This window comes from Eptatretus burgeri, chromosome 12 (assembly GCF_056783735.1).
Source record: "Eptatretus burgeri isolate ZD-2024b chromosome 12, Ebu_testis_v1, whole genome shotgun sequence".
Lineage (NCBI taxonomy): Eukaryota > Metazoa > Chordata > Myxini > Myxiniformes > Myxinidae > Eptatretus > Eptatretus burgeri.
In genome coordinates, this window is record NC_140972.1 from 94,519,853 (window position 1) to 94,543,863 (window position 24,011).

At 46.6% G+C, this 24,011-nt stretch overlaps 1 protein-coding gene across 1 annotated transcript in view; it reads left to right on the top strand.

Moving 5' to 3' along the window:
- Positions 1–23: 23 nt before the first annotated feature.
- Positions 24–24,011, top strand: part of LOC147016168 (uncharacterized) — a 111,707-nt gene continuing 87,719 nt past the window's right edge. The window contains exon 1 of the mRNA XM_085849149.1: positions 24–23,895. Within this exon, the coding sequence (XP_085705275.1) occupies positions 24–23,895 (23,872 nt within the window). The remainder of the gene's footprint in view (positions 23,896–24,011) is intronic.

Here is a 24,011-nt window from a genome sequence, read left to right on the forward strand (position 1 = left end):
CAGAAATGCTTCCTGACACTGCGATGGCAACAACCCAAGAAGACACCATGAAAACCAAACGAGCAACAACAACAACTTCAATGCCTTCCAGAGAATTGACGACTGATCGAACTCTGATCCCACCAATTTCATTAGTTCCTGAGGAAAGAACATCCATCACTGCAGCGATTAAAACTGCGATTTGCAGCAGAAAACCAACATCCACTGATGTTCTGGAGTCTTCTCCATCGGCAAAGGTCACCTTCTCCGAAACATCATTTTTTGCTCCGACAGATGGGACATTGTCACCTGAAGCATCTTCTGAGTGGCTTCGGATTACGCCTGAAATATCTCAAACCAAAATTCCTGTCGTTTCATCATCCACTGAAAAACTCGGCTTGACAGCATCCCAAGTCTCAGTGATCAATATCTCAACAACCGCAACCACGATTTCTGCAACAGCCTTGTCAACAGAGGAAGAGGCTACTCCTTCAATGTCTGCTGAAGCGACATTTTCTGAAACGTCCACTGCAAGATCGACACAGGAACCCACTTTGAGTCCCATCCACACAGGACTTCCAGCAATTCATCTCACAACAAACTTCACCAAAATCCCTGTGTATTCACCTTCTTCAGCTGAACCTTCACCATCTCCCACAATTGCATCTGAAACTCCACATGCCTTGAGAACCTCAGAAATGCTTCCTGACACTGCTCTGGCAACAACCCAAGAGGATGCCATTGAAACTAAACCAGCAACAACAACAACTTCAACGCCTTCCAGAGAATTGACGACTGATCGAACTCTGATCCCACCAATTTCATTAGTTCCTGAGGAAAGAACCTCCATCACTGCAGCGATTGAAACTGCCATTTCCAGCAGAAAACCAACATCCACTGATGTTCCGGAGTCTTCCCCATCGGCAAAGGTCACCTTCTCCGAAACATCATTTTTTGCTCCCACAGATGGGACGTTGTCACCGGAAGCGTCTTCTGAGTGGCTTCGGATTTCTCCTGAAATATCTCAAACCAAAATTCCTCTCGTTTCATCATCCACTGAAGAACTCGGCTTGACAGCATCCCAAGTCTCAGTGATCAATATCTCAACAACCGCAACCACGATTTCTGCAACAGCCTTGTCAACAGAGGAAGTGGCTTCTCCTTCAATGTCTGCTGAAGCTATATTTTCTGAAACGTCCACTGCAAGATCGACACAGGAACCCACTTTGAGTCCCATCCACACAGTACTTCCAGCAATTCATCTCACAACAAACGACACCAAAATCCCTGTGTATTCACCCTCTTCAGCTGAACCTTCAACACCTCACACAAATGCTTCTGCAACTCCACACGCCTTGAGAACCTCAGAAATGCTTCCTGACACTGCTATGGCAACAACCCAAGAGGACGCCATTGAAACTAAACCAGCATCAACAACAACTTCAAGGCCTTCCAAAGAATTGACGACTGAACGTACTCTGATCCCACCAATTTCATTCGTTCCTGAGGAAAGAACCTCCATCACTGCAGCTCTTGAAACTGCTATTTCCAGCAGAAAACCAACAGCCACTGATGCTGTGGGGACTTCCCCATCGCCAGAGGTCACCTTTTCCGAAGCATCTCCTGCTCCCACAGATGGGACATTGTCACCTGAAGCATCTTCTGAGTGGCTTCGGATTTCTCCTGAAATATCTCAAACCAAAATTCCTCTCGTTTCATCATCCACTGAAGAACTCGGCTTGACAGCATCCCAAGTCTCAGTGATCAATATCTCAACAACCGCAACCACGATTTCTGCAACATCCTTGTCAACAGAGGAAGTGGCTTCTCCTTCAATGTCTGCTGAAGCTATATTTTCTGAAACATCCACTGCAAGATTGACACAGGAACCCACTTTGAGTCCCATCCACACAGTACTTCCAGCAATTCATCTCACAACAAACTACACCAAAATCCCTGTGTATTCACCTTCTTCAGCTGAACCTTCAACACCTCCCACAATTGCATCTGAAACTCCACACGCCTTGAGAACCTCAGAAATGCTTCCTGACACTGCTACGGCAACAACCCAAGAGGACGCCATTAAAACCAAACCAGCAACAACAACAACTTCAACGCCTTCCAGAGAATTGACGACTGATCAAACTCTGATCCCACCAATTTCATTAGTTCCTGAGGAAAGAACCTCCATCACTGCAGCGATTGAAACTGCGATTTCCAGCAGAAAACCAACAGCCACTGATGTTCCGGAGTCTTCCCCATCGGCAAAGGTCACCTTCTCCGAAACATCATTTTTTGCTCCCACAGATGGGACATTGTCACCGGACGTGTCTTCTGAGTGGCTTCGGATTTCACCTGAAATATCTCCAACAGAAATTCCTTTCCTTTCATCATCCACTGAAGAACTCCACTTGAAAGCATCCTCAATCTCAGTGATCAATATCTCAACAACCGCAATCACGATTTCTGCAATCGCCTTGTCAACAGAGGAAGTCGCTTCACCTTCAACATCTGCTGAAACTACATTTTCTGAAAGGTCCACTGCAATATATACAGAGGAACTCACTTTGAGTCCCATCCACACAGCACTTCCAGCAGTTCATCTCACAACAAACTACACCAAAATCCCTGAGTATTCACCTTCTTCAGCTGAACCTTCAACACCACCCACAATTGCATCTGAAACTCCACACGCCTTGAGAACCTCAGAAATGCTTCCTGACACTGCTATGGCAACAACCCAAGAGGACGCCATTGAAACCAAACCAGCATCAACAACAACTTCAACGCCTTCCAAAGAATTGACGACTGATCGAACTCTGATCCCACCAATTTCATTAGTTCCTGAGGAAAGAACCTCCATCACTGCAGTGATTGAAACTGCGATTTCCAGCAGAAAACCAACAGCCACTTATGTTCTGGAGTCTTCCCCATCGGCAAAGGTCTCCTTTTCCGAAACATCTCCTGCTCCCACAGATGGGACGTTGTCACCGGAAGCGTCTTCTGAGTGGCTTCGGATTTCTGCTGAAATATCTCGAACAGAAATTCCTTTCCTTTCATCATCCACTGAAGAACTCGGCTTGACAGCATCCCAAGTTTCAGTGATCAATATCTCAACAACCGCAACCACGATTTCTGCAACAGCCTTGTCAACAGAGGAAGTGGCTTCTCCTTCAATATCTGCGGAAGCGACATTTTCTGAAACGTCCACTGCAAGATCGACACAGGAACCCACATTGAGTCCCATCCACACAGTACTTCCAGCAATTCATCTCACAACAAACTACACCAAAATCCCTGTGTATTCACCCTCTTCAGCTGAACCTTCAACACCTCCCACAAATGCTTCTGAAACTCTACACGCCTTGAGAACCTCAGAAATGCTTCCTGACACTGCTATGGCAACAACCCAAGAGGACGCCATTGAAACTAAACCAGCATCAACAACAACTTCAAGGCCTTCCAAAGAATTGACGACTGAACGTACTCTGATCCCACCAATTTCATTAGTTCCTGAGGAAAGAACCTCCATCACTGCAGCTCTTGAAACTGCTATTTCCAGCAGAAAACCAACAGCCACTGATGCTGTGGGGACTTCCCCATCGCCAGAGGTCACCTTTTCCGAAACATCTCCTGCTCCCACAGATGGGACATTGTCACCTGCAGCATCTTCGGAGTGGCTTCGGATTTCTCCTGAAATATCTCAAACCAAAATTCCTCTCGTTTCATCATCCACTGAAGAACTCAGCTTGACAGCATCCCAAGTTTCAGTGATCAATATCTCAACAACCGCAACCACGATTTCTGCAACAGCCTTGTCAACAGAGGAAGTGGCTTCTCCTTCAATATCTGCGGAAGCGACATTTTCTGAAACGTCCACTGCAAGATCGACACAGGAACCCACATTGAGTCCCATCCACACAGTACTTCCAGCAATTCATCTCACAACAAACTACACCAAAATCCCTGTGTATTCACCCTCTTCAGCTGAACCTTCAACACCTCCCACAAATGCTTCTGAAACTCTACACGCCTTGAGAACCTCAGAAATGCTTCCTGACACTACTACGGCAACAACCCAAGAGGACGCCATTGAAACTAAACCAGCATCAACAACAACTTCAAGGCCTTCCAAAGAATTGACGACTGAACGTACTCTGATCCCACCAATTTCATTCGTTCCTGAGGAAAGAACCTCCATCACTGCAGCGATTGAAACTGCGATTTCCAGCAGAAAACCAACATCCACTGATGTTCTGGAGTCTTCCCCATCGGCAAAGGTCACCTTCTCCAAAACATCATTTTTTGCTCCCACAGATGGGACATTGTCACCTGAAGCATCTTCTGAGTGGCTTCGGATTTCTCCTGAAATATCTCAAACCAAAATTCCTGTCGTTTCCTCATCCACTGAAGAACTCGGCTTGACAGCATCCCAAGTCTCAGTGATCAATATCTCAACAACCGCAACCACGATTTCTGCAACAGCCTTGTCAACAGAGGAAGTGGCTTCTCCGTCAATGTCTGCTGAAGCTGCATTTTCTGAAACGTCCACTGCAAAATCTACACAGGAACCCACTTTGAGTCCCATCGACACAGCACTTCCAGCAGTTCATCTCACAACAAACTACAGCAAAATCCCTGTGTATTCACCTTCTTCAGCTGAAACTTCAACACCTCCCACAAATGCTTCTGAAACTCCACACGCCTTGAGAACCTCAGAAATGCTTCCTGACACTGCTACGGCAACAACCCAAGAGGACGCCATTGAAACTAAACCAGCATCAACAACAACTTCAAGGCCTTCTATAGAATTAATGACTGAACGAACTCTGATCTCACCAATTTCATTTGTTCCTGAGGAAAGAACCTCCATCACTGCAGCTCTTGATACTGCGATTTCCAGCAGAAAACCAACAGCCACTGATGTCCTGGAGTCTTCGCCATCGGCAAAGGTCACCTTTTCCGAAACATCTCCTGCTCCAACAGATGGGACATTGTCACATGCAGCATCTTCTGAGTTGGTTCGGATTTCTCCTGAAATATCTCAAACCAAAATTCCTCTCGTTTCATCATCCACTGAAGAACTCGGCTGGACAGCATCCCAAGTTTCAGTGATCAATATCTCAACAACCGCAACCACGATTTCTGCAACAGCCTTGTCAACAGAGGAAGTGGCTTCTCCTTCAATATCTGCGGAAGCGACATTTTCTGAAACGTCCACTGCAAGATCGACACAGGAACCCACTTTGAGTCCCATCCACACAGTACTTCCAGCAATTCATCTCACAACAAACTACACCAAAATCCCTGTGTATTCACCTTCTTCAGCTGAACCTTCAACACCACCCACAATTGAATCTGAAACTCCACACGCCTTGAGAACCTCAGAAATGCTTCCTGACACTGCAATGGCAACAACCCAAGAAGACACCATGAAAACCAAACGAGCAACAACAACAACTTCAATGCCTTCCAGAGAATTGACGACTGATAGAACTCTGATCCCACCAATTTCATTAGTTCCTGAGGAAAGAACATCCATCACTGCAGCGATTAAAACTGCGATTTGCAGCAGAAAACCAACATCCACTGATGTTCTGGAGTCTTCCCCATCGGCAAAGGTCACCTTCTCCGAAACATCATTTTTTGCTCCGACAGATGGGACATTGTCACCTGAAGCATCTTCTGAGTGGCTTCGGATTTCTCCTGAAATATCTCAAACCAAAATTCCTCTCGTTTCATCATCCACTGAAGAACTCGGCTTGACAGCATCCCAAGTCTCAGTGATCAATATCTCAACAACCGCAAGCACGATTTCTGCAACAGCCTTGTCAACAGAGGAAGTGGCTTCTCCTTCAATATCTGCGGAAGCGACATTTTCTGAAACGTCCACTGCAAGATCGACACAGGAACCCACATTGAGTCCCATCCACACAGTACTTCCAGCAATTCATCTCACAACAAACTACACCAAAATCCCTGTGTATTCACCTTCTTCAGCTGAACCTTCAACACCTCCCACAAATGCTTCTGAAACTCTACACGCCTTGAGAACCTCAGAAATGCTTCCTGACACTGCTACGGCAACAACCCAAGAGGACGCCATTGAAACTAAACCAGCATCAACAACAACTTCAAGGCCTTCCAAAGAATTGACGACTGAACGTACTCTGATCCCACCAATTTCATTCGTTCCTGAGGAAAGAACCTCCATCACTGCAGCTCTTGAAACTGCTATTTCCAGCAGAAAACCAACAGCCACTGATGCTGTGGGGACTTCCCCATCGCCAGAGGTCACCTTTTCCGAAACATCTCCTGCTCCCACAGATGGGACATTGTCACCTGCAGCATCTTCTGAGTGGCTTCGGATTTCTCCTGAAATATCTCAAACCAAAATTCCTCTCGTTTCATCATCCACTGAAGAACTCGGCTTGACAGCATCCCAAGTTTCAGTGATCAATATCTCAACAACCGCAACCACGATTTCTGCAACAGCCTTGTCAACAGAGGAAGTGGCTTCTCCTTCAATATCTGCGGAAGCGACATTTTCTGAAACGTCCACTGCAAGATCGACACAGGAACCCACTTTGAGTCCCATTCACACAGTACTTCCAGCAATTCATCTCACAACAAACTACACCAAAATCCCTGTGTATTCACCCTCTTCAGCTGAACCTTCAACACCTCACACAAATGCTTCTGAAACTCCACACGCCTTGAGAACCTCAGAAATGCTTCCTGACACTGCTACGGCAACAACCCAAGAGGACGCCATTGAAACTAAACCAGCATCAACAACAACTTCAAGGCCTTCCAAAGAATTGACGACTGAACGTACTCTGATCCCACCAATTTCATTAGTTCCTGAGGAAAGAACCTCCATCACTGCAGCTCTTGAAACTGCTATTTCCAGCAGAAAACCAACAGCCACTGATGCTGTGGGGACTTCCCCATCGCCAGAGGTCACCTTTTCCGAAACATCTCCTGCTCCCACAGATGGGACATTGTCACCTGCAGCATCTTCTGAGTGGCTTCGGATTTCTCCTGAAATATCTCAAACCAAAATTCCTCTCGTTTCATCATCCACTGAAGAACTCGGCTTGACAGCATCCCAAGTTTCAGTGATCAATATCTCAACAACCGCAACCACGATTTCTGCAACAGCCTTGTCAACAGAGGAAGTGGCTTCTCCTTCAATATCTGCGGAAGCGACATTTTCTGAAACGTCCACTGCAAGATCGACACAGGAACCCACATTGAGTCCCATCCACACAGTACTTCCAGCAATTCATCTCACAACAAACTACACCAAAATCCCTGTGTATTCACCCTCTTCAGCTGAACCTTCAACACCTCCCACAAATGCTTCTGAAACTCCACACGCCTTGAGAACCTCAGAAATGCTTCCTGACACTGCTACGGCAACAACCCAAGAGGACGCCATTGAAACTAAACCAGCATCAACAACAACTTCAAGGCCTTCCAAAGAATTGACGACTGAACGTACTCTGATCCCACCAATTTCATTAGTTCCTGAGGAAAGAACCTCCATCACTGCAGCTCTTGAAACTGCTATTTCCAGCAGAAAACCAACAGCCACTGATGCTGTGGGGACTTCCCCATCGCCAGAGGTCACCTTTTCCGAAACATCTCCTGCTCCCACAGATGGGACATTGTCACCTGCAGCATCTTCTGAGTGGCTTCGGATTTCTCCTGAAATATCTCAAACCAAAATTCCTCTCGTTTCATCATCCACTGAAGAACTCGGCTTGACAGCATCCCAAGTCTCAGTGATCAATATCTCAACAACCGCAACCACGATTTCTGCAACAGCCTTGTCAACAGAGGAAGTGGCTTCTCCTTCAATGTCTGCTGAAGCTATATTTTCTGAAACGTCCACTGCAAGATCGACACAGGAACCCACTTTGAGTCCCATCCACACAGTACTTCCAGCAATTCATCTCACAACAAACTACACCAAAATCCCTGTGTATTCACCCTCTTCAGCTGAACCTTCAACACCTCCCACAAATGCTTCTGAAACTCCACACGCCTTGAGAACCTCAGAAATGCTTCCTGACACTGCTACGGCAACAACCCAAGAGGACGCCATTGAAACTAAACCAGCATCAACAACAACTTCAAGGCCTTCCAAAGAATTGACGACTGAACGTACTCTGATCCCACCAATTTCATTCGTTCCTGAGGAAAGAACCTCCATCACTGCAGCTCTTGAAACTGCTATTTCCAGCAGAAAACCAACAGCCACTGATGCTGTGGGGACTTCCCCATCGCCAGAGGTCACCTTTTCCGAAACATCTCCTGCTCCCACAGATGGGACATTGTCACCTGCAGCATCTTCTGAGTGGCTTCGGATTTCTCCTGAAATATCTCAAACCAAAATTCCTCTCGTTTCATCATCCACTGAAGAACTCGGCTTGACAGCATCCCAAGTCTCAGTGATCAATATCTCAACAACCGCAACCACGATTTCTGCAACAGCCTTGTCAACAGAGGAAGTGGCTTCTCCTTCAATATCTGCGGAAGCGACATTTTCTGAAACGTCCACTGCAAGATCGACACAGGAACCCACATTGAGTCCCATCCACACAGTACTTCCAGCAATTCATCTCACAACAAACTACACCAAAATCCCTGTGTATTCACCCTCTTCAGCTGAACCTTCAACACCTCCCACAAATGCTTCTGAAACTCCACACGCCTTGAGAACCTCAGAAATGCTTCCTGACACTGCTACGGCAACAACCCAAGAGGACGCCATTGAAACTAAACCAGCATCAACAACAACTTCAAGGCCTTCCAAAGAATTGACGACTGAACGTACTCTGATCCCACCAATTTCATTAGTTCCTGAGGAAAGAACCTCCATCACTGCAGCTCTTGAAACTGCTATTTCCAGCAGAAAACCAACAGCCACTGATGCTGTGGGGACTTCCCCATCGCCAGAGGTCACCTTTTCCGAAACATCTCCTGCTCCCACAGATGGGACATTGTCACCTGCAGCATCTTCTGAGTGGCTTCGGATTTCTCCTGAAATATCTCAAACCAAAATTCCTCTCGTTTCATCATCCACTGAAGAACTCGGCTTGACAGCATCCCAAGTTTCAGTGATCAATATCTCAACAACCGCAACCACGATTTCTGCAACAGCCTTGTCAACAGAGGAAGTGGCTTCTCCTTCAATATCTGCGGAAGCGACATTTTCTGAAACGTCCACTGCAAGATCGACACAGGAACCCACATTGAGTCCCATCCACACAGTACTTCCAGCAATTCATCTCACAACAAACTACACCAAAATCCCTGTGTATTCACCCTCTTCAGCTGAACCTTCAACACCTCCCACAAATGCTTCTGAAACTCCACACGCCTTGAGAACCTCAGAAATGCTTCCTGACACTGCTACGGCAACAACCCAAGAGGACGCCATTGAAACTAAACCAGCATCAACAACAACTTCAAGGCCTTCCAAAGAATTGACGACTGAACGTACTCTGATCCCACCAATTTCATTCGTTCCTGAGGAAAGAACCTCCATCACTGCAGCTCTTGAAACTGCTATTTCCAGCAGAAAACCAACAGCCACTGATGCTGTGGGGACTTCCCCATCGCCAGAGGTCACCTTTTCCGAAACATCTCCTGCTCCCACAGATGGGACATTGTCACCTGCAGCATCTTCTGAGTGGCTTCGGATTTCTCCTGAAATATCTCAAACCAAAATTCCTCTCGTTTCATCATCCACTGAAGAACTCGGCTTGACAGCATCCCAAGTCTCAGTGATCAATATCTCAACAACCGCAACCACGATTTCTGCAACAGCCTTGTCAACAGAGGAAGTGGCTTCTCCTTCAATGTCTGCTGAAGCTATATTTTCTGAAACGTCCACTGCAAGATCGACACAGGAACCCACTTTGAGTCCCATCCACACCGTACTTCCAGCAATTCATCTCACAACAAACTACACCAAAATCCCTGTGTATTCACCCTCTTCAGCTGAACCTTCAACACCTCACACAAATGCTTCTGAAACTCCACACGCCTTGAGAACCTCAGAAATGCTTCCTGACACTGCTACGGCAACAACCCAAGAGGACGCCATTGAAACTAAACCAGCATCAACAACAACTTCAAGGCCTTCCAAAGAATTGACGACTGAACGTACTCTGATCCCACCAATTTCATTCGTTCCTGAGGAAAGAACCTCCATCACTGCAGCTCTTGAAACTGCTATTTCCAGCAGAAAACCAACAGCCACTGATGCTGTGGGGACTTCCCCATCGCCAGAGGTCACCTCTTCCGAAACATCTCCTGCTCCCACAGATGGGACATTGTCACCTGCAGCATCTTCGAAGTGGCTTCGGATTTCTCCTGAAATATCTCAAACCAAAATTCCTCTCGTTTCATCATCCACTGAAGAACTCGGCTTGACAGCATCCCAAGTCTCAGTGATCAATATCTCAACAAACGCAACCACGATTTCTGCAACAGCCTTGTCAACAGAGGAAGTGGCTTCTCCTTCAATGTCTGCTGAAGCTATATTTTCTGAAACGTCCACTGCAAGATCGACACAGGAACCCACTTTGAGTCCCATTCACACAGTACTTCCAGCAATTCATCTCACAACAAACTACACCAAAATCCCTGTGTATTCACCCTCTTCAGCTGAACCTTCAACACCTCACACAAATGCTTCTGAAACTCCACACGCCTTGAGAACCTCAGAAATGCTTCCTGACACTGCTACAGCAACAACCCAAGAGGATGCCATTGAAACTAAAACAGCATCAACAACAACTTCAAGGCCTTCCAAAGAATTGACGACTGAACGTACTCTGATCCCACCAATTTCATTAGTTCCTGAGGAAAGAACCTCCATCACTGCAGCTCTTGAAACTGCTATTTCCAGCAGAAAACCAACAGCCACTGATGCTGTGGGGACTTCCCCATCGCCAGAGGTCACCTTTTCCGAAACATCTCCTGCTCCCACAGATGGGACATTGTCACCTGCAGCATCTTCTGAGTGGCTTCGGATTTCTCCTGAAATATCTCAAACCAAAATTCCTCTCGTTTCATCATCCACTGAAGAACTCGGCTTGACAGCATCCCAAGTTTCAGTGATCAATATCTCAACAACCGCAACCACGATTTCTGCAACAGCCTTGTCAACAGAGGAAGTGGCTTCTCCTTCAATATCTGCGGAAGCGACATTTTCTGAAACGTCCACTGCAAGATCGACACAGGAACCCACATTGAGTCCCATCCACACAGTACTTCCAGCAATTCATCTCACAACAAACTACACCAAAATCCCTGTGTATTCACCCTCTTCAGCTGAACCTTCAACACCTCCCACAAATGCTTCTGAAACTCCACACGCCTTGAGAACCTCAGAAATGCTTCCTGACACTGCTACGGCAACAACCCAAGAGGACGCCATTGAAACTAAACCAGCATCAACAACAACTTCAAGGCCTTCCAAAGAATTGACGACTGAACGTACTCTGATCCCACCAATTTCATTCGTTCCTGAGGAAAGAACCTCCATCACTGCAGCTCTTGAAACTGCTATTTCCAGCAGAAAACCAACAGCCACTGATGCTGTGGGGACTTCCCCATCGCCAGAGGTCACCTTTTCCGAAACATCTCCTGCTCCCACAGATGGGACATTGTCACCTGCAGCATCTTCTGAGTGGCTTCGGATTTCTCCTGAAATATCTCAAACCAAAATTCCTCTCGTTTCATCATCCACTGAAGAACTCGGCTTGACAGCATCCCAAGTCTCAGTGATCAATATCTCAACAAACGCAACCACGATTTCTGCAACAGCCTTGTCAACAGAGGAGGTCGCTTCTCCTTCAACATCTGCTGAAACTACATTTTCTGAAACGTCCACTGCAAGATCGACACAGGAACCCACTTTGAGTCCCATCCACACAGCACGTCCAGCAGTTCATCTCACAACAAACTACACCAAAATCCCTGTGTATTCACCTTCTTCAGCTGAACCTTCAACACCTCCCACAAATGCTTCTGAAACTCCACACGCCTTGAGAACCTCAGAAATGCTTCCTGACACTGCTACGGCAACAACCCAAGAGGACGCCATTGAAACTAAACCAGCATCAACAACAACTTCAAGGCCTTCCAAAGAATTGACGACTGAACGTACTCTGATCCCACCAATTTCATTAGTTCCTGAGGAAAGAACCTCCATCACTGCAGCTCTTGAAACTGCTATTTCCAGCAGAAAACCAACAGCCACTGATGCTGTGGGGACTTCCCCATCGCCAGAGGTCACCTTTTCCGAAACATCTCCTGCTCCCACAGATGGGACATTGTCACCTGCAGCATCTTCTGAGTGGCTTCGGATTTCTCCTGAAATATCTCAAACCAAAATTCCTCTCGTTTCATCATCCACTGAAGAACTCGGCTTGACAGCATCCCAAGTTTCAGTGATCAATATCTCAACAACCGCAACCACGATTTCTGCAACAGCCTTGTCAACAGAGGAAGTGGCTTCTCCTTCAATATCTGCGGAAGCGACATTTTCTGAAACGTCCACTGCAAGATCGACACAGGAACCCACATTGAGTCCCATCCACACAGTACTTCCAGCAATTCATCTCACAACAAACTACACCAAAATCCCTGTGTATTCACCCTCTTCAGCTGAACCTTCAACACCTCCCACAAATGCTTCTGAAACTCCACACGCCTTGAGAACCTCAGAAATGCTTCCTGACACTGCTACGGCAACAACCCAAGAGGACGCCATTGAAACTAAACCAGCATCAACAACAACTTCAAGGCCTTCCAAAGAATTGACGACTGAACGTACTCTGATCCCACCAATTTCATTCGTTCCTGAGGAAAGAACCTCCATCACTGCAGCTCTTGAAACTGCTATTTCCAGCAGAAAACCAACAGCCACTGATGCTGTGGGGACTTCCCCATCGCCAGAGGTCACCTTTTCCGAAACATCTCCTGCTCCCACAGATGGGACATTGTCACCTGCAGCATCTTCTGAGTGGCTTCGGATTTCTCCTGAAATATCTCAAACCAAAATTCCTCTCGTTTCATCATCCACTGAAGAACTCGGCTTGACAGCATCCCAAGTCTCAGTGATCAATATCTCAACAACCGCAACCACGATTTCTGCAACAGCCTTGTCAACAGAGGAAGTGGCTTCTCCTTCAATGTCTGCTGAAGCTATATTTTCTGAAACGTCCACTGCAAGATCGACACAGGAACCCACTTTGAGTCCCATCCACACAGCACTTCCAGCAATTCATCTCACAACAAACTACACCAAAATCCCTGTGTATTCACCTTCTTCAGCTGAACCTTCAACACCTCCCACAATTGCATCTGAAACTCCACACGCCTTGAGAACCTCAGAAATGCTTCCTGACACTGCTACGGCAACAATCCAAGAGGATGCCATTAAAACCAAACCAGCAACAACAACTTCAACGCCTTCCAGAGAATTGACGACTGATCAAACTCTGATCCCACCAATTTCATTAGTTCCTGAGGAAAGAACCTCCATCACTGCAGCGATTGAAACTGCGATTTCCAGCAGAAAACCAACATCCACTGATGTTCTGGAGTCTTCCCCATCGGCAAAGGTCACCTTCTCCGAAACATCATTTTTTGCTCCCACAGATGGGACATTGTCACCTGAAGCATCTTCTGAGTGGCATCGGATTTCTCCTGAAATATCTCAAACCAAAATTCCTCTCGTTTCATCATCCACTGAAGAACTCGGCTTGACAGCATCCCAAGTCTCATTGATCAATATCTCAACAACCGCAACCACGATTTCTGCAACAGCCTTGTCACCAGAGGAAGAGGCTTCTCCTTCAATGTCTGCTGAAGCTACATTTTCTGAAACGTCCACTGCAAGATCGACACAGGAACCCACTTTGAGTCCCATCCACACAGGACTTCCAGCAATTCATCTCACAACAAACTTCACCAAAATTCCTGTGTATTCACCTTCTTCAACTGAACCTTCAACATCTCCCACAATTGCAACTGAAACTCCACATGCCTTGAGAACCTCAGAAATGCTTCCTGACACTGCAATGGCAACAACCCAAGAGGCCGCCATTGAAACTAAACCAGCATCAACAACAACTTCAAGGCCTTCCATAGAATTGAAGACTGAACGAACTCTGATCCCACCAATTTCATTCGTTCCTGAGGAAAGAACCTCCATCACTGCAGCTCTTGAAACTGCTATTTCCAGCAGAAAACCAACAGCCACTGATGCTGTGGGGACTTCCCCATCGCCAGAGGTCACCTTTTCCGAAACATCTCCTGCTCCCACAGATGGGACATTGTCACCGGAAGCGTCTTCTGAGTGGCTTCGGATTTCTCCTGAAATATCGCGAACAGAAATTCCTTTCCTTTCATCATCCACTGAAGAACTCCACTTGACAGCATCCTCAATCTCAGTGATCAATATCTCAACAACCGCAACCACGATTTCTGCAACAGCCTTGTCAACAGAGGAGGTCGCTTCTCCTTCAACATCTGCTGAAACTACATTTTCTGAAAGGTCTACTGCAAAATATACAGAGGAACCCACTTTGAGTCCCATCCACACAGCACGTCCAGCAGTTCATCTCACAACAAACTACACCAAAATCCCTGTGTATTCACCTTCTTCAGCTGAACCTTCAACACCTCCCACAAATGCTTCTGAAACTCCACACGCCTTGAGAACCTCAGAAATGCTTCCTGACACTGCTACGGCAACAACCCAAGAGGACGCCATTGAAACTAAACCAGCATCAACAACAACTTCAAGGCCTTCCATAGAATTAACGACTGAACGAACTCTGATCCCACCAATTTCATTAGTTCCTGAGGAAAGAACCTCCATCACTGCAGCTCTTGAAACTGCGATTTCCAGCAGAAAACCAACAGCCACTGATGTCCTGGAGTCTTCGCCATCGGCAAAGGTCACCTTTTCCGAAACATCTCCTGCTCCCACAGATGGGAAATTGTCACATGCAGCATCTTCTGAGTGGCTTCGGATTTCTCCTGAAATATCTCAAACCAAAATTCCTGTCGTTTCATCATCCACTGAAGAACTCGGCTTGACAGCATCCCAAGTCTCAGTGATCAATATCTCAACAACCGCAACCACGATTTCTGCAACAGCCTTGTCAACAGAGGAAGTGGATTCTCCTTCAATGTCTGCTGAAGCTATATTTTCTGAAACGTCCACTGCAAGATCGACACAGGAACCCACTTTGAGTTTCATCCACACAGCACTTCCAGCAATTCATCTCACAACAAACTACACCAAAATCCCTGTGTATTCACCCTCTTCAGCTGAACCTTCAACACCTCCCACAAATGCTTCTGAAACTCCACATGCCTTGAGAACCTCAGAAATGCTACCTGACACTGCTACGGCAACAACCCAAGAGGACGCCATTAAAACCAAACCAGCAACAACAACAACTTCAACGCCTTCCAGAGAATTGACGACTGATCAAACTCTGATCCCACCAATTTCATTACTTCCTGAGGAAAGAACCCCCATCACTGCAGCGATTGAAACTGCGATTTCCAGCAGAAAACCAACAGCCACTGATGTTCCGGAGTCTTCCCCATCGGCAAAGGTCACCTTCTCCGAAACATCATTTTTTGCTCCCACAGATGGGACGTTGTCACCGGAAGCGTCTTCTGAGTGGCTTCGGATTTCACCTGAAATATCTCCAACAGAAATTCCTTTCCTTTCATCATCCACTGAAGAACTCCACTTGAAAGCATCCTCAATCTCAGTGATCAATATCTCAACAACCGCAACCACGATTTCTGCAATCGCCTTGTCAACAGAGGATGGCGCTTCACCTTCAACATCTGCTGAAACTACATTTTCTGAAAGGTCCACTGCAATATATACAGAGGAACTCACTTTGAGTCCCATCCACACAGCACTTCCAGCAGTTCATCTCACAACAAACTACACCAAAATCCCTGAGTATTCACCTTCTTCAGCTGAACCTTCAACACCACCCACAATTGCATCTGAAACTCCACACGCCTTGAGAACCTCAGAAATGCTTCCTGACACTGCTATGGCAACAACCCTAGAGGACGCCATTGAAACCAAACCAGCATCAACAACAACTTCAACGCCTTCCAAAGAATTAACAACTGATCGAACTCTGATCCCACCAATTTCATTAGTTCCTGAGGAAAGAACCTCCATCACTGCAGGGATTGAAACTGCGATTTCCAGCAGAAAACCAACAGCCACTTATGCTGTGGGGACTTCCCCATCGGCAAAGGTCACCTTTTCCGAAACATCTCCTGCTCCCACAGATGGGACATTGTCACCTGCAGCATCTTCTGAGTGGCTTCGGATTTCTCCTGAAATATCTCAAACCAAAATTCCTCTCATTTCATCATCCACTGAAGAACTCGGCTTGACAGCATCCCAAGTCTCAGTGATCAATATCTCAACAACCGCAACCACGATTTCTGCAACAGCCTTGTCAACAGAGGAAGTGGCTTCTCCTTCAATATCTGCGGAAGCGACATTTTCTGAAACGTCCACTGCAAGATCGACACAGGAACCCACATTGAGTCCCATCCACACAGTACTTCCAGCAATTCATCTCACAACAAACTACACCAAAATCCCTGTGTATTCACCCTCTTCAGCTGAACCTTCAACACCTCCCACAAATGCTTCTGAAACTCCACACGCCTTGAGAACCTCAGAAATGCTTCCTGACACTGCTACGGCAACAACCCAAGAGGACGCCATTGAAACTAAACCAGCATCAACAACAACTTCAAGGCCTTCCAAAGAATTGACGACTGAACGTACTCTGATCCCACCAATTTCATTAGTTCCTGAGGAAAGAACCTCCATCACTGCAGCTCTTGAAACTGCTATTTCCAGCAGAAAACCAACAGCCACTGATGCTGTGGGGACTTCCCCATCGCCAGAGGTCACCTTTTCCGAAACATCTCCTGCTCCCACAGATGGGACATTGTCACCTGCAGCATCTTCTGAGTGGCTTCGGATTTCTCCTGAAATATCTCAAACCAAAATTCCTCTCGTTTCATCATCCACTGAAGAACTCGGTTTGACAGCATCCCAAGTCTCAGTGATCAATATCTCAACAATCGCAACCACGATTTCTGCAACAACCTTGTCAACAGAGGAAGTGGCTTCTCCTTCAATGTCTGCTGAAGCTATATTTTCTGAAACGTCCACTGCAAGATCGACACAGGAACCCACTTTGAGTCCCATCCACACAGCACTTCCAGCAATTCATCTCACAACAAACTACACCAAAATCCCTGTGTATTCACCCTCTTCAGCTGAACCTTCAACACCTCCCACAAATGCTTCTGAAACTCAACACGCCTTGAGAACCTCAGAAATGCTTCCTGACACTGCTACGGCAACAACCCAAGAGGACGCCATTAAAACCAAACCAGCAACAACAACAACTTCAACGCCTTCCAGAGAATTGACGACTGATCGAACTCTGATCCCACCAATTTCATTAGTTCCTGAGGAAAGAACCTCCATCACTGCAGCGATTGAAACTGCCATTTCCAGCAGAAAACCAACAGCCACTGATGTCCAGGAGTCTTCCCCATCGGCAAAGGTCTCCTTTTCCGAAACATCTCCTGCTCCCACAGATGGGACGTTGTCACCGGAAGCGTCTTCTGAGTGGCTTCGGATTTCTCCTGAAATATCTCAAACCAAAATTCCTCTCGTTTCATCATCCACTGAAGAACTCGGCTTGACAGCATCCCAAGTTTCAGTGATCAATATCTCAACAACCGCAACCACGATTTCTGCAACAGCCTTGTCAACAGAGGAAGTGGCTTCTCCTTCAATATCTGCGGAAGCGACATTTTCTGAAACGTCCACTGCAAGATCGACACAGGAACCCACATTGAGTCCCATCCACACAGTACTTCCAGCAATTCATCTCACAACAAACTACACCAAAATCCCTGTGTATTCACCCTCTTCAGCTGAACCTTCAACACCTCCCACAAATGCTTCTGAAACTCCACACGCCTTGAGAACCTCAGAAATGCTTCCTGACACTGCTACGGCAACAACCCAAGAGGACGCCATTGAAACTAAACCAGCATCAACAACAACTTCAAGGCCTTCCAAAGAATTGACGACTGAACGTACTCTGATCCCACCAATTTCATTCGTTCCTGAGGAAAGAACCTCCATCACTGCAGCTCTTGAAACTGCTATTTCCAGCAGAAAACCAACAGCCACTGATGCTGTGGGGACTTCCCCTTCGCCAGAGGTCACCTCTTCCGAAACATCTCCTGCTCCCACAGATGGGACATTGTCACCTGCAGCATCTTCTAAGTGGCTTCGGATTTCTCCTGAAATATCTCAAACCAAAATTCCTCTCGTTTCATCATCCACTGAAGAACTCGGCGTGACAGCATCCCAAGTCTCAGTGATCAATATCTCAACAAACGCAACCACGATTTCTGCAACAGCCTTGTCAACAGAGGAAGTGGCTTCTCCTTCAATGTCTGCTGAAGCTATATTTTCTGAAACGTCCACTGCAAGATCGACACAGGAACCCACATTGAGTCCCATCCACACAGTACTTCCAGCAATTCATCTCACAACAAACTACACCAAAATCCCTGTGTATTCACCCTCTTCAGCTGAACCTTCAACACCTCCCACAAATGCTTCTGAAACTCCACACGCCTTGAGAACCTCAGAAATGCTTCCTGACACTGCTACGGCAACAACCCAAGAGGACGCCATTGAAACTAAACCAGCATCAACAACAACTTCAAGGCCTTCCAAAGAATTGACGACTGAACGTACTCTGATCCCACCAATTTCATTAGTTCCTGAGGAAAGAACCTCCATCACTGCAGCTCTTGAAACTGCTATTTCCAGCAGAAAACCAACAGCCACTGATGCTGTGGGGACTTCCCCATCGCCAGAGGTCACCTTTTCCGAAACATCTCCTGCTCCCACAGATGGGACATTGTCACCTGCAGCATCTTCTGAGTGGCTTCGGATTTCTCCTGAAATATCTCAAACCAAAATTCCTCTCGTTTCATCATCCACTGAAGAACTCGGCTTGACAGCATCCCAAGTCTCAGTGATCAATATCTCAACAACCGCAACCACGATTTCTGCAACAGCCTTGTCAACAGAGGAAGTGGCTTCTCCTTCAATATCTGCGGAAGCGACATTTTCTGAAACGTCCACTGCAAGATCGACACAGGAACCCACATTGAGTCCCATCCACACAGTACTTCCAGCAATTCATCTCACAACAAACTACACCAAAATCCCTGTGTATTCACCCTCTTCAGCTGAACCTTCAACACCTCCCACAAATGCTTCTGAAACTCCACACGCCTTGAGAACCTCAGAAATGCTTCCTGACACTGCTACGGCAACAACCCAAGAGGACGCCATTGAAACTAAACCAGCATCAACAACAACTTCAAGGCCTTCCAAAGAATTGACGACTGAACGTACTCTGATCCCACCAATTTCATTAGTTCCTGAGGAAAGAACCTCCATCACTGCAGCTCTTGAAACTGCTATTTCCAGCAGAAAACCAACAGCCACTGATGCTGTGGGGACTTCCCCTTCGCCAGAGGTCACCTCTTCCGAAACATCTCCTGCTCCCACAGATGGGACATTGTCACCTGCAGCATCTTCTAAGTGGCTTCGGATTTCTCCTGAAATATCTCAAACCAAAATTCCTCTCGTTTCATCATCCACTGAAGAACTCGGCGTGACAGCATCCCAAGTCTCAGTGATCAATATCTCAACAAACGCAACCACGATTTCTGCAACAGCCTTGTCAACAGAGGAGGTCGCTTCTCCTTCAACATCTGCTGAAACTACATTTTCTGAAAGGTCTTCTGCAAAATATACAGAGGAACCCACTTTGAGTCCCATCCACACAGCACGTCCAGCAGTTCATCTCACAACAAACTACACCAAAATCCCTGTGTATTCACCTTCTTCAGCTGAACCTTCAACACCTCCCACAAATGCTTCTGAAACTCCACACACCTTGAGAACCTCAGAAATGCTTCCTGACACTGCTAAGGCAACAACCCAAGAGGACGCCATTGAAACTAAACCAGCATCAACAACAACTTCAAGGCCTTCCAAAGAATTGACGACTGAACGTACTCTGATCCCACCAATTTCATTAGTTCCTGAGGAAAGAACCTCCATCACTGCAGCTCTTGAAACTGCTATTTCCAGCAGAAAACCAACAGCCACTGATGCTGTGGGGACTTCCCCATCGCCAGAGGTCACCTTTTCCGAAACATCTCCTGCTCCCACAGATGGGACATTGTCACCTGCAGCATCTTCTGAGTGGCTTCGGATTTCTCCTGAAATATCTCAAACCAAAATTCCTCTCGTTTCATCATCCACTGAAGAACTCGGCTTGACAGCATCCCAAGTTTCAGTGATCAATATCTCAACAACCGCAACCACGATTTCTGCAACAGCCTTGTCAACAGAGGAAGTGGCTTCTCCTTCAATATCTGCTGAAGCGACATTTTCTGAAACGTCCACTGCAAGATCGACACAGGAACCCACATTGAGTCCCATCCACACAGTACTTCCAGCAATTCATCTCACAACAAACTACACCAAAATCCCTGTGTATTCACCCTCTTCAGCTGAACCTTCAACACCTCCCACAAATGCTTCTGAAACTCCACACGCCTTGAGAACCTCAGAAATGCTTCCTGACACTGCTACGGCAACAACCCAAGAGGACGCCATTGAAACTAAACCAGCATCAACAACAACTTCAAGGCCTTCCAAAGAATTGACGACTGAACGTACTCTGATCCCACCAATTTCATTAGTTCCTGAGGAAAGAACCTCCATCACTGCAGCTCTTGAAACTGCTATTTCCAGCAGAAAACCAACAGCCACTGATGCTGTGGGGACTTCCCCATCGCCAGAGGTCACCTTTTCCGAAACATCTCCTGCTCCCACAGATGGGACATTGTCACCTGCAGCATCTTCTGAGTGGCTTCGGATTTCTCCTGAAATATCTCAAACCAAAATTCCTCTCGTTTCATCATCCACTGAAGAACTCGGCTTGACAGCATCCCAAGTCTCAGTGATCAATATCTCAACAACCGCAACCACGATTTCTGCAACAGCCTTGTCAACAGAGGAAGTGGCTTCTCCTTCAATGTCTGCTGAAGCTATATTTTCTGAAACGTCCACTGCAAGATCGACACAGGAACCCACTTTGAGTCCCATCCACACAGCACTTCCAGCAATTCATCTCACAACAAACTACACCAAAATCCCTGTGTATTCACCTTCTTCAGCTGAACCTTCAACACCTCCCACAATTGCATCTGAAACTCCACACACCTTGAGAACCTCAGAAATGCTTCCTGACACTGCTACGGCAACAATCCAAGAGGACGCCATTAAAACCAAACCAGCAACAACAACAACTTCAACGCCTTCGAGAGAATTGACGACTGATCAAACTCTGATCCCACCAATTTCATTAGTTCCTGAGGAAAGAACCTCCATCACTGCAGCGATTGAAACTGCGATTTCCAGCAGAAAACCAACATCCACTGATGTTCTGGAGTCTTCCCCATCGGCAAAGGTCACCTTCTCCGAAACATCATTTTTTGCTCCCACAGATGGGACATTGTCACCTGAAGCATCTTCTGAGTGGCTTCGAATTTCTCCTGAAATATCTCAAACCAAAATTCCTGTCGTTTCCTCATCCACTGAAGAACTCGGCTTGACAGCATCCCAAGTCTCATTGATCAATATCTCAACAACCGCAACCACGATTTCTGCAACAGCCTTGTCACCAGAGGAAGAGGCTTCTCCTTCAATGTCTGCTGAAGCTACATTTTCTGAAACGTCCACTGCAAGATCGACACAGGAACCCACTTTGAGTCCCATCCACACAGGACTTCCAGCAATTCATCTCACAACAAACTTCACCAAAATTCCTGTGTATTCACCTACTTCAACTGAACCTTCAACATCTCCCACAATTGCAACTGAAACTCCACATGCCTTGAGAACCTCAGAAATGCTTCCTGACACTGCAATGGCAACAACCCAAGAGGCCGCCATTGAAACTAAACCAGCATCAACAACAACTTCAAGGCCTTCCATAGAATTGAAGACTGAACGAACTCTGATCCCACCAATTTCATTCGTTCCTGAGGAAAGAACCTCCATCACTGCAGCTCTTGAAACTGCTATTTCCAGCAGAAAACCAACAGCCACTGATGCTGTGGGGACTTCCCCATCGCCAGAGGTCACCTTTTCCGAAACATCTCCTGCTCCTACAGATGGGACATTGTCACCGGAAGCGTCTTCTGAGTGGCTTCGGATTTCTCCTGAAATATCTCCAACAGAAATTCCTTTCCTTTCATCATCCACTGAAGAACTCCACTTGAAAGCATCCTCAATCTCAGTGATCAATATCTCAACAACCGCAACCACGATTTCTGCAACAACCTTGTCAACAGAGGAAGTGGCTTCTCCTTCAATGTCTGCTGAAGCTATATTTTCTGAAACGTCCACTGAAAGATCGACACAGGAACCCACTTTGAGTCCCATCCACACAGCACGTCCAGCAGTTCATCTCACAACAAACTACACCAAAATCCCTGTGTATTCACCTTCTTCAGCTGAACCTTCAACACCTCCCACAAATGCTTCTGAAACTCCACACGCCTTGAGAACCTCAGAAATGCTTCCTGACACTGCTAAGGCAACAACCCAAGAGGACGCCATTGAAACTAAACCAGCATCAACAACAACTTCAAGGCCTTCCAAAGAATTGACGACTGAACGTACTCTGATCCCACCAATTTCATTAGTTCCTGAGGAAAGAACCTCCATCACTGCAGCTCTTGAAACTGCTATTTCCAGCAGAAAACCAACAGCCACTGATGCTGTGGGGACTTCCCCATCGCCAGAGGTCACCTTTTCCGAAACATCTCCTGCTCCCACAGATGGGACATTGTCACCTGCAGCATCTTCTGAGTGGCTTCGGATTTCTCCTGAAATATCTCAAACCAAAATTCCTCTCGTTTCATCATCCACTGAAGAACTCGGCTTGACAGCATCCCAAGTCTCAGTGATCAATATCTCAACAAACGCAACCACGATTTCTGCAACAGCCTTGTCAACAGAGGAAGTGGCTTCTCCTTCAATGTCTGCTGAAGCTATATTTTCTGAAACGTCCACTGCAAGATCGACACAGGAACCCACTTTGAGTCCCATCCACACAGTACTTCCAGCAATTCATCTCACAACAAACTACACCAAAATCCCTGTGTATTCACCCTCTTCAGCTGAACCTTCAACACCTCCCACAAATGCTTCTGAAACTCCACACGCCTTGAGAACCTCAGAAATGCTTCCTGACACTGCTACGGCAACAACCCAAGAGGACGCCATTAAAACCAAACCAGCAACAACAACAACTTCAACGCCTTCCAGAGAATTGACGACTGATCAAACTCTGATCCCACCAATTTCATTACTTCCTGAGGAAAGAACCCCCATCACTGCAGCGATTGAAACTGCGATTTCCAGCAGAAAACCAACAGCCACTGATGTTCCGGAGTCTTCCCCATCGGCAAAGGTCACCTTCTCCGAAACATCATTTTTTGCTCCCACAGATGGGACGTTGTCACCGGAAGCGTCTTCTGAGTGGCTTCGGATTTCACCTGAAATATCTCCAACAGAAATTCCTTTCCTTTCATCATCCACTGAAGAACTCCACTTGAAAGCATCCTCAATCTCAGTGATCAATATCTCAACAACCGCAACCACGATTTCTGCAATCGCCTTGTCAACAGAGGAAGGCGCTTCACCTTCAACATCTGCTGAAACTACATTTTCTGAAAGGTCCACTGCAATATATACAGAGGAACTCACTTTGAGTCCCATCCACACAGCACTTCCAGCAGTTCATCTCACA